The sequence below is a fragment of the Pongo pygmaeus genome, chromosome 17 (genome assembly GCF_028885625.2).
Source record: "Pongo pygmaeus isolate AG05252 chromosome 17, NHGRI_mPonPyg2-v2.0_pri, whole genome shotgun sequence".
Lineage (NCBI taxonomy): Eukaryota > Metazoa > Chordata > Mammalia > Primates > Hominidae > Pongo > Pongo pygmaeus.
Window position 1 is genome coordinate 60675454 of NC_072390.2, and position 12796 is coordinate 60688249.

General features: G+C 40.0%; 1 protein-coding gene across 1 annotated transcript in view; it reads right to left on the reverse strand.

Moving 5' to 3' along the window:
- Window positions 1-12796, reverse strand: part of PSTPIP2 (proline-serine-threonine phosphatase interacting protein 2) — a 94087-nt gene that overhangs the window by 26755 nt on the left and 54536 nt on the right. The window contains exons 4-5 of the mRNA XM_054460396.2: window positions 6704-6738; window positions 1687-1793 (exon numbers count right to left, since the gene is read on the reverse strand). Of these exons, the coding sequence (XP_054316371.1) occupies window positions 1687-1793; window positions 6704-6738 (142 nt within the window). The remainder of the gene's footprint in view (window positions 1-1686; window positions 1794-6703; window positions 6739-12796) is intronic.

Sequence of the window (12796 nt, forward strand, 5' to 3'; positions counted from 1 at the left end):
GCTTTGAAGGTATTTTCCCACTGCAGAGAGCACACAGAATAAAGGGAATTTAGAGGGTGGCAGGGGACTGACTTACACTATTGCTTAACGCAGTTCAGAGCAGAGTTCAGTTCTAGCTTAAAATAATTTGGTCTGTGTAGCTTATTAAGATGAGGAAGTTTCAGAAACCTTGCAAAATTAACAAAACTCTCCCTGAAAGGACTAGGGCTACCAAGGAGGGCACTTAAAACATGCAAGGAAATGATTCTTCTCTCCTCTGAGGGGAAGTTATGCGTGCCTAGACTCTGGTTGTCTAAGGCATTTTTGATTCTGAAAAATTGTAATTCCCCTACAGGGGTGGGCAGTCCTGGCTATGTCAGCCAAAAGGGTCTGGCCATCCAATGGGTTTAATACACATGCTATTTCTGCTCTGAAAAGGGCTTCAGGTCAGAGGCACTCCTCAAACCTGATACATCAAGCTTGAGAGAGTATGTCAAAGCACCTGACAGGGTGTTCCCATGTTCATTTCTACGCTTCCTTCCTGGTAAAAGGCACAGCACAAGTACAGGTATGAGATGGAAGAGGTGGTAGTGTGCTAAAAGCAGCTGGTAAACAGCAATAGGGGTAAGGCAGGCAGGCTCTTAGGATGCTGCCGCCCACCATAGAGGCCAGTGGCCGCCAGGGAAGTTGGACCTAGACTCCAACCTAGAGCCACAGGCAAAGTTGCTGAGACGGAGTCAAGGTAGAATCAGCCTTAACAGCTGGCTGCTTATCGGATATGCTCATTGCAGACAGCAAGCTCAGGCCCAGGATAAGGAAAGGTTTCCAAAGGGACCCCCGGGAAGGGTGAAAGAGGTCACCAAAAGTCACGCAGAGCTGTGCCGGGAGACCTGGGTAGACATCTTTGGGTGCCAGATAGAGAAGAGCTTGTCTCCCATGTGAGGCCCAGCTTCCAGTCTTGAAAACCAGACACAGAAAAAAATTCTGTAAGGACCCTACATGGCTGCAGGATCAGCCTGAATATCCAGTCTTTCAGGAACAAAATAGAAGAGAACAGAGTTGTGGCTGGTCTAGTCTAACTAACACTTTGATATAAACCTGGACTTCTTTTCTTGATCCCAAATATTTGTCAGTTTTATTAACTCTTGTTCACCCTTGTCTTCTTCCATGTAGTTGGTCAGAGTAAATCTCATGAATGAAAAAGAGCCTATGTATAGCTGCTTTGAAGACAAGAGGACTTGGAGTTCCCAGGGCTTCAGTTTTCCCATTTGTACAATAGAGTAGTTGGACTACATTATGGTCTTCACGGGGAGCGGGAGTCCCTTCCACTACTTCTACCTTCCCCTATTGCCTTGTCCAGGATGAGGAGTGTGGTTTTGGGAGCCCTCCAGCTGGGATGTGCTACAGTCTATTGAAGTCAGAAGGTTCCCCTTTCCATTCATAGTCTGAATAGCGGCAGCAGACCTGAAGAGGAATGCAAGCTGGACCTCTGCATCCTACGTGAACTTTAAAAAAGGACAACTGGCCTGGGGTGTAGAAATGCATATACCCATCTGGACTGAGTCCCCATGTGGGGACTCCAATAAGTAATTTCTCAGGTCATGATTACGTGATGGTGGGAGCTGAGCTGAGGAGTATAATGAACAAACAAGCCTGCGGTTTTCTATAGGAGGAAAGGAAACACCTTAACACATATGCAAATCCAACCTTTTTTCGTTGTAGTTTTTGCTTTTCCCTGAATTCTTCCATCTTCTTGGCCTCTTCTCTTAAACTCTGTGCAAGCTGGATGTGACATTGTGCCACATTGTCTACTTCTGCAAAAGAGAATTAAAAAAAAATCAAGGTCTACGTATGTCTTAATTAAAATATATAAAATCATACAAAATAAATATGTATATACAAAATACTGGAGTAAGTGGTAAAATCAACATCACTTCATTTGGTCACCAACATTTGTTGAACCTCTCCATATGTCCAGCATAGCCCTGGCCATCAAGATCAAAGCTAGAAGATCTTTAGCTTAGCCTCCTACCACTAACTGTTACTAACCTAGGGTGCCCAGGACTAGGGAGAAAAGCAGCCAAAGTTCCATTTCATGAAGGTTACATCCTAGGAGACATTACCAAAGCCAGCACAATTTCAAATTTGATTCTTCATTCTCTGTAGATGACCTCTAAGATTCCTTCCATCTCTAATGTCTCATGACCCTGAATGTTTATAAGAAAGGTCATATGCCAAAATTTTGGCTACCAATAGTTATCTCTGGGTAGAAAGATTATTGGTGATTTTTCCCCTTATTTTTTAAGATCTTTACAAGGAGCATGGCCTGCCTTTGTAAAAGAAAAGAATAAATACTTGTTCTAAGAAAACAAATCAAAGCACGGCATTAAAGCTAAAAAGACTAACAGATAAAGCTAGAAAGACTGAAAGATAGTCAGATTGATCTAAGAAAAAAATTTAAACTTGTGGGTATCAAAACCTTGAAGAAGGTTAAAAGATACATGACAAACTGGAAACATATTTGCAATTTATATAACAAAGAGCAATTAGCTATATCAAAAGAGCTTCCACAAATCAAAAGAAAAATACATATTCCAGTATTTAAAAACCAGTTAAAGAACATGAAATTCAAAAAAGAGCGGCTAAATGGCCAATAAACATTTGAAAATATACCCAACCTTAAAACTACTGAAAAAAATGCAAAACTTTAAAATGGAAACCTTTCAGTTGGGCAAAATTTTTAAAGCACAAATATTCTTGATATTGGCAAGCATGGAACAAAACAGCACTGTTGGGAAAAAAAACAGCACAACCTTTCTGGAGGAAATTTGGCATTTTTTAGAAACAAAATTTTTTAAATGTAAAAGAATGAGGCAGATCTATATGAATTGAAACGAAAAGCTGTCTATGATATATTGTTAAGTAAAAAAGCAAACTATAGAGAGAGATGTATAGTATAACAGCATAAAAACTCATTCACGTCTATATGTATATGTGCATCTACAATTAAAAGAGAGTTGGCCAGGCGCGGTGGCTCACGCCTGTAATCCCAGCACTTTGGGAGGCTGAGGTGGGTGTATCACCAGGTCAAGTGATTGAGACCATCCTGGCAACATGGTGAAACCCCGTCTCTACTAAAAATACAAAAAATTAGCCAGGCATGGTGGCGGGTGCCTGTAGTCCCAGCTACTCAGGAAGCTGAGGCAGGAGAATGGCATGAACCCGAGAGGTGGAGGTTGCAGTGAGCCAAGATCGTGCCACTGCACTTCAGCCTGGCAACAGAGCGAGACTCCATCTCAAAAAAAGAGAGAGAGAGTTGTAAATGCACAGAGAAAGGTCTGGAAATATATATACCTAACTACCAGCATGATTTTAAAATTATTGTTTTCATTTTAAAAACAATATGAAAACATATCTGGCCCCATCCCTGAAATTGTGGACCACTGCCATGGTATAATACTACTTATGTATACGAATAAACACATATATACTATACACATATATGTTTAATTGCATTAAACTGTCTGGAGACAATCACTGAGAAGAAAATTCCAGTGATTACTATCTTCTTTACAGTTAGTTGTCTCATTTGAATTTTTAAGATAAATATATATATTATTTTAATAAGAAAATAAAACAATTTTTTAGAAAAAAAGAAAACAAGTAAAGTAAAGCCAAAAAAATTATTTAGGAGACCCAGCCTATGCTGAGGTTTGACCTTGGGCCACGCCATACTTGGCCTCACAGTGCATATAAGGAATGTGAAAAGATACTGTCTCTACTTTGAGAAATGTATTCATTGACGAGTTACAGAGGGAAGAAGACACCTTCTATGAAAAAGTTAACATGAATATTTAGCTAACATTTACAACATCTAGAACTACTCAACTAGCTACAGAAACACTTTAAGCAAGCATTAAACATACTATGCTGTGTTAAAATCCTTAGCTTGGAAGGGCCAGGTATTCTGAAAAACAGAAAGCTTTAGAGGCAGGTTCTGAGTAACAGGCCTGAAGAATATTAGAACTGGATAGGACCCCTTGAAAATCAAAGTGCCAGGGTCTCACCCTGGATCACCCAACTTCTGCTTGTCATCACATTAGAATAATAGGAGCTAAATAAAAATCTGTTGGCTGAATTCCAAGTTGCAGTTATAACCAAAGGCCACAAAGTGGAAATGAGAACTGAGAAATTAGGAAAGGATGCTGAGGGCACTATGACTTATGTATTCCATTTCCCCTCCAGACTCATACCAATAAATAATGATTTTTCATACCAAGAAAAGCAAAGATGACCAACACAGGAAGAAAATGACTCCTTAGCCTCAAAAAGATGAAGGGAAATAGAACTTCACCCCATCAGAGATGAACTCTGACAATTGTGACATTGGTATTTCCAAAGATTTTCTTTTTTTTTTATTTTTTATTTTTTATTTTTTATTATACTTTAAGTTTTAGGGTACATGTGCACAATGTGCAGGTTTGTTACATATGTATACATGTGCCATGCTGGTGTGCTGCACCCATTAACTCATCATTTAGCATTAGGTCATTAGGTATATCTCCTAATGCTATCCCTCCCCCCTCCCCCCACCCTACAACAGTCCCCAGAGTGTGATGTTCCCCTTCCTGTGTCCATGTGTTCTCATTGTTCAATTCCCATCTATGAGTGAGAACATGCGGTGTTTGGTTTTTTGGCCTTGCGATTTCCTTTCTAAATTAGCCTTTACCATTCTCAAGAAGTGTGATAGAATACCTGATTCAAACCAAGAAAATAAATCCAACCAGGAGGGAACTACCTCCCACTGGGTTCTCCTCTTAAGAGGCTGAAGGAGAGGAGTAAAGAAGGATCTTTTTTTTTTTTTAAACAGTCTTACTCTGTTGCCCACGCTGGGGTGCAGTAGCAAGATCTCTGCTCACTACTACCTCTGCCTCCCAGGTGCAAGTGATTCTCGTGCCTCAGCCTCTGGAGTAGCTGGGACTACAGGCACATGCCAACATGCCTGGTTAACTTTTGTATTTTTAGTAGAGATGGAGTTTTACCATGTTGGCCAGACTAGTCTTGAACTCCTGACCTCAGGTAATCTGCCCGCCTTGGCCTCCCAAAGCGTTAGGATTACAGGTGTGAGCCACCTCACCGGGCCAAAAGGGATTATTTCTAGGACATAGCATCCCGACCCTGGGAAGAAAAGAATAAATAAATAAGAATTCTTAAGGAGACAACAGGATGTGGTTCTAAAAAGACAGATCTCAATGGCTGAGTGCAGTGTCTCATACCTGTAATCTCAGCACTTTGGGAGGCCAAGGCAGGAAGATCACTTGAGCCCAGGAGTTCAAGACCAATTTGGGCAACATAGTGAGACCCCATCTCTAAGAGAAGTAAAAAATTAGCCAGACGTAGTGGTGCATGCCTGTGGGCCCAGCTACTCAGAAGGCTGAGGCTGGAGGATTGCTTAACCCTGGGAGTGTGAGGCTGCAGTAAGCTGTGACTGTGCAGCACTCCAGCTTGGGTGACAGAGTGATGCCCTGACTTTAAAAAAATAAAAATAAACAGATCTCAAACTTCCTTAGGCAATCAGCCTGTAAGATCATGAGTTCAGCTGCAAATATTTTGAATTTAAGGTGCCTTTGAAACGCCCAGAAAGAAACACTAAGTAGGCAACAGGATGTAAGTTCTGGTCCTTAGAGAGTTCTGGACTGAAAATATGGATATGTACATTCTTCATGTAAAGGTGATAGCTGGTGTCAGGGATGAGGATGTTTTTCTAGGCAGACTGAGAAGGGCTAGGACCAAGCTCTGAGGACCCGCAATATGGAAAGGGACAGAGAAGTAGCCAGAGAAGCAGGAAGAATCCTAGGGAGTCAGAGGGATGCAGGTTTCCAGAAGAAAGAAATGCACAACAGTGCTGAATGCTGTTGAAGAGTCAAGCTAGAAGAGGCCCGAAATTGTCCCCTAAACTTAGTGACCCAAAGGGCTGGTGTCCTTGGAGAGAGCAGTTCCAGGTGAGTGGTGGGGCCACAGGCAGATTAGAGTAAGAGGTGAGGGAATCATGACAATATTTCCTTTGATGCTTACTGTAATTAACTTTATTCTGGATACAAATGCTTGGTGATCTGGGAGAAATGGCAAGACACTCACAACAGGGTCCCAAAGTCTGAAGCCCTGCAGAGGTGGCTCTGGAAGAAGGAAACCAGACTGAGCATAAGAACATACCAGGGGTTAGGTTGGTGGACAGTGTGGCTGAGGCAGGTGGGGGTGTGGAGGAGCACTTGGATGAGAGTGTCTCCGAGTTAGAACTAAGAAGTATGGACGATTCTCTGAGGCAACCATTCTCCCAGCATGGTCCCTGGACCAGAGGCCTCAGCATCACTTGGGAACACGAGAGACACGCGGACTCCCAGGCCCCACTCCAGACTTCCTGAATCAGAAACTCTGGGGATGGGTCTCAGGAATTTGTGTCAATAACAAGCCCTCCAGGTGATTCTGATGCTCATGCAAGTGTAAGAAGCATGGCTCTGAGTAAGGCAAACACAAATCATGATGTGCAGGTGTGCAGGTTCTCCAGCTCATTTCGAGCAGGCAGAGCTTTGTCTCACCTTAGGAGTTGCTCTAATTTTTTTTCACCCACTATGAAACTGCTGTTCAAATTAAAACACACCTTTGATGACAGACACAGGGCTTGTCAAGGGCAGTGAATACATTTTTTTTAAAAAAAATCACTTACGCTGCTTGAAGACTTCAAGGGCCCGCTTCAGGGTGCTAAAAAAAACAAGCACATATATAATTTCAGTTCTGGAAATTCTCTACACAATCTTATTATAATGCCTTTGCATGCTTCTCTCTGCCCATATCTTAACTTAGAACCTACAGACCAATTTTTGCCCATGAGCTAGAGAGACAGCAAAAGACCAAGACTTCTTAAGTCCAGTTTCCTCAATCCCAGGCACAAGAAATTCTTCACTGTTCATTTGAGGAGAGCAACATGCCAAAACTCTTTGTGTTTCATTTTCTCCGATGATAGGATAGGAGTTATGATCATTTTCTCATAAGAATACCAGTGATTCTTTAAAGTATGGCAAGGAGGCTGAGGCAGGAGAATCACTTGAACTCGTGAGGTGGAGGTTGCAGCGAGCCAAGATCACACCACTGCACTCCAGCCTGGGCAACAGAGCAAGACTCCATCTCAAAATAAATAAAGTATGGCAATTCAAAATATGAATACAAGGCAACAAAGGAAGGGTTCAAACCTAGTCCTGACTGCCTCCTTTTTCACTCATTTACATTCATTTAGTCAATAATCATATATTTGCTGACCGTAAACCATGGGCCAGGCATTGTGTCAGATGTTGGTTAATCAATCATACAAGACAGACCTCATCCCAGACCTCAGAGTCTAATGGAGGAGACAGACATTAATTTTTCTATTGCTGCATGACAAACTTAGCAGCATAAAACAACACACGTTTATTATCTCACAGTTCTGTGGATTGCCAGTCTGAATATGGTTTAGCTGGATCCTGTGCTTGGAGTATCACAGGCTGCAATCAAGGTATTGCCCATGCTGCATTCTCATCTGGTGGCTTGACAGGGGAAGAATCTGCTTACTCAAGGTTAGTATTATACTTACCCTCAGCAATAAAATACCTAAGAATGCTTTAACTCTAATTATCCTTCCTAACAAGTTATAAGCTTTTAATGTCCAATATTTTGGCTCCATTTTGTTTTTTAAATCACCCAAGTTGACATTAATACCATTTATTTACAAACTGTTTAGATTTATCCATATGTGCCATATTCTTTGCTCACTATTCCTTCTTGCACTTCAGACCTTTTGTCCTGGATTATTTTCCTTCTTTCTGAAGTATATTTTTTAGAAGTTCCTTCATTGAAGATCTGCTCATAGTTAACTCTAATTTTTTGTTGGATAACATCTTTATTTTTCCTTCTTTCTTGAAAAATAATTTCTCCAAGAAAAATAATTTTTCCAGGTTGATAATTATTTCCTCTCAGTATTTTAAAGACATAATTCTGCAGTCTCTGGCTTCATCATTGCTATTGATAAAATAAGCTGTTGCTCTAATAAATGTTCCTTGGTGGGTAATCACTCTTTCTGGATGCCTTTAGGACTTTTTCATTAACTTGGATCTTACTCAGTTTGACTATTCTTGTGTACTTGTGAATTTCCTTTTAATTTATCATTCTTGGGATTAATTTTGCTTCCTGAATCAGAAGATTTACGGCTCCCATCAATTCTAGAAAATTGTCAAGTTCTGTTGCTTTAAAAATTTCTTCTCATTGTTTCTCTCTTCTGGAACTCAGCATTGACCTTCTCATCCTGTTCTCCATGTCTCTTAATTTTTCTTTACTTTTAACCTCTGATTTTTTTTTCTGTGATGAATTCCAGATAATTTCTTTTCTTTTTTGAAATGTATTTATTTACTTGACAAATAAAAATTGTATATATTTATCATGTACAAAATGATGTTCTGAAATATGTACTTTGTGGAATGGTTCAATAGAGCAAAGTTACATATGTATTACCTCATGTACTTACACTTTTTGTGATGAGAACACTTAAAATCTACTCTCTTAGTGGTTTTCAAGAATATAATACATTGTTATTATTATAGTCATCGTGTTGTACAATAGATCTCCTGAACTTACTCCTCCTAACCGAAATTTTGTATCCTTTGATCAACATTTCCCCAAACCTTGTCCCCAGCCTCTCCTGATTTTTTCATTTCTAATTTTTGAATTCCCTCCTCAATTATAGTTAATGTGTTACTTAATTCATGTCATCTACTGAATTTTTATTTTAAGTATTTTCTATTTTATTTATATAAGTTCTATCTGATTCTCTTTCAAAATTTCTTGGATACCTCTGAAAGTCACCCTACTCATGATCTTAATTCACTCTTTTATTTTCTTTAAACATACTATATATACTTGTTTTTTAGATCTGTTAGTTCCAGTATCTACAGTCTTTGCATGTCTAATTCTGCTATTTATTGCTTCTGTTGACACCCAGGACCCCTCTAAACTAAATTTTTAGCTTAGGATTCTTCAGACCACTCTGATGAAATTTGGTACTTTGGAGCTCCAAATCTGCAAGAGAACTGGCTTATAATTACAGATTCTCAGGAGATGCAACTGCTCCCATCATTCATAATCAAGGCTTAGAGAGGTATCTTTCATTGATATCTTTTTTTTTCTGCAACAGAGTCTCACTCTGTCACCTACGCACCCAACTTCTGCCTCCTGGGTTCAAGCAATTCTCCTGCCTCAGCCTCCCGAGTAGCTGGGATTACAGGTGCCCACCACCACGCCCAGCTAATTTTTGTATTTTTAGTAGAGACAGGGTTTTACCATGTTGACCAGGCTGGTCTCGAACTCCTGACCTCAAGTGAGCTGCCTGCCTCAGCCTCCCAAAGTGCTGGGATTTCAGGCATGACTTGATATCTTTTATTGAGATTTTTTTCTCTGGTTTAGCCTTTCATTAAGACATTATTTATCTTTGGGTTTATAGGCTTTCTCTGGGATTTAAGAGATGAAGAAAAGCTTGAATCCAGAGAGCTAAGTGACCACTGAAAGACACCTTTGATTCGTCTTTGGCCTGGAAGGATTTTCCTTACTTTCTTGACAGCATAGCCATATATTTATTTTAAATTATTAAAATATATTTTAAACTAGCATTTTAAGTGTTTTACAATGGGAGGGCTTTCCCAATATCTAGTCTGCCATGTTGTGGATATGGAAGACTGTCACTCATTTTTCATACCTTCTCTCAACCTCCCCCATCCTCTCTCTTATAATCAACTCCCCTTTGCCCATTATTTTAGTTCTCCCCCAACCTACACTTCCTTAAGTGAACTCCCTCGGAGGTGCCTTGGCCCTGATAATTTTCTTGCTCACTGCTACTTTCATGGAGGCTGATCTCATGGAACTGTGGACTGTGCTCACTCAACCTACCCAAACAGGGTTGGGATTTTGTAAACTCATGGTCCCCTACCACAGCAGCATAAGATCATGCATCATTTTATATATGTATGTATATATGGCAAATTCTACTATTTTAGAAATTAAAGGCCCTGTGTTTTCCAAGTGGCCCCTTCTTTCAGCTACCTCACTTTTCCCACTCTATTTATCTCAAAACAAAGGTTCTTATTTCTCTCTGCCTTTTCTCACATGAACGTTTGCACCAGTTATTACAAATACATTAAGCAGGACAGCCTAACTGCACATTCCCCATTCACTTTACCCATCTTATGATACAATTTTTCAAGGAATACAATGCATCATAACAGTGTCCATATTGAGGCTGGGTGCAGTGGCTCACTCCTGTAATCTCAGCACATTGCAAGGCCAAGGAGGGAGGATCATTTGAGGTCAGAAGTTCAAGACCAGCCAGGCCAACATGGTGTAACCCCTTCTCCACTAAAAATACAAAAATTACCCAGGTGTGGTGGTACGTGCCTGTAATCCCAGCTACTTGGGAAGCTGAAGCATAAGAATCATTTGAACCTCAGAAGCAGAGGTTGCAGTGAGCCAAGATTGCACCACTGCACTCCAGCCTGGGCAACAGAGTAAGACTCCATCTCAAAAACAAAAATCAAAATAAAAAGTGTCCATATCCAAACAAATGCACCAATGGTCAACTGAAATTAATAAATCCACTCTTCAGTGATGCTTATTTGTCTTCAAAGAATAGGAAAAAAAGACGGGTATGATAGGAGATACAACTGGAATTCTCTCCCTATAGTGAGACATAGGTTGAAAGGCCAGCCTTACAGCTAAATTGTCTGTCCCAAGTTTAAAATTTTTCTCCCACCACAGTGACTGATTGAAGGGCCCCTAAAAGAGCAGCCCCAACTTCATTTCCTTTGTCATCAGCTTTGTCGTCTCCCATCATCACTTCATTGCCATTCCTTGTGTTCAGGACAAAATGACATTCCAGGAATGGAATCTGAACCATGGGAATGGTGGCGTAACAACATTCACCCTCTCTTCTCCACAGTGTTGCCCTCACTGTGGAAAAGGAAACTATTCTACAACTCTTTTAAAAAGCATGTTGGCCTTAAGCCCTAACAGGTTCCGTCATAGACTTGAGTCTCTCAGGGTAGCCAATGAGGTGGAAAATCCTAGCTAGTCCCTGGATAAGCAAAATCATCCGGCCGAGCGCGGTGGCTCACGCCTGTAATCCCAGCACTTTGGGAGGCTGAGGCAGGTGGATCACGAGGTCAGGAGTTCAAGACCAGCCTGGCCAACATGGTGAAACCCCGTCTCTACTAAATATACAAAAATTAGCCAGGTGGGGTGGCGAGCGCCTATAATCCCAGCTACTCAGGAGGCTGAGGCAGAGAACTGCTTGAATCCCGGAGGCAGAGGTTACAGTGAGCTGAGATCACGCCACTGCACTCCAGCCTGGGTGACAGAGCGAGACTCCATCTCAAAAAAAAAAATCATCCACTGTCATCTAGAACATCTTCCTAAAGATCATGTCATGGGATGACAAAAACAAGTCACCTAAACAGCGTTTCACTTCAGCCTTGGAAACAATCCCAGTTCTCCTATCTTATGACTACTTCCTCTCTGAGGTATACTATTAGAAGGAAAACTGACTGGCTTTTATCAAGCAACAGAAAAGAACTGTGTTACAGTCTGTCTGAATTTACCAAGTAACAAGGCAAACGTCAAATATGTAAGGATATAAGAAATATCATTTCGGGTCAGATTCATTCTGCTAAATATCTTTTGCAAGAAGTAGTAGAGAGAATATGGCCATTTTCCAACACATCACCTCAAAAGTTTTTGGGTATATTGCCAATGGCTTATGCTTTCTTTATAAACGAAAAAGTTTTTCTGGTCAACTGACCCACTTATCTTCCATAAAATGTTCTAAACCATTCTTTAATTACAGTGAAACTTGTCTAAGTTGATGTAGTTTGGACCCTTGGACATGCAAATGTTTTACATATTCAAAAAATAAAACTAAGTCAAACAGGAAAAAGAAAACAATCCCTATAATTTAAAACAAACTGAAACAAATAAACCTAACTATAAGTAAAATTGGTTACATAATCACACAGAGAAAATAAATGTTTAAGTGACCTATTATGGTCTAAGATCAAAAGGAACTGCAAAGAAATGTTAAGCTCTATTTAGAAGTTTTATTGTTAGTAGCAATATTGATATTATTTTAAAACAATTTATATATATATATATATATAACCAAATAAAGCAAATAATTATACTAATATTGTCAGGTCTTCAATATAAGAGGAAAGAAATATAAACATAAAATTTTAAACATTATATAAAGCCCTATAAAGTTAAATTAGAATTGGAAATATTAGTATGAACTCACATTTTTAGAATCCATTCCCTGCCAGGGCCTACATACAATGATGCCTCTGTGACAATGATCAACATTAGAACTGAGAATTTGGGCCAGAGACAGTGGCTCATGCCTGTAATCCCAGCACTTTGGGAGGCCAAGGCGGATGGATCACTTGAGGTCAGGAGTTCAAGACCAGCCTGACCAACCTGGTAAAACCCTGTCTGTACTAAAAATACAAAAAAATTAGCCAGGCCACTGCACTCCAGCCTGGGCAACAAAGCAAGACTCTGTCTCAAAAAAAAAAAAAAAGAACTGAAAATTTGGTTTCTAAATACAATTAATCACGAAAAGGAACAGAACCAAGTATTCTTGGAGAAATAGCTGATTCCAGATTTAAATTTAAAGCATTTACATTGTTAATAATTGTAAAATCTTGGTGACAAATATGAGTAACTGTAAAATCTAGGTGATGGATATATA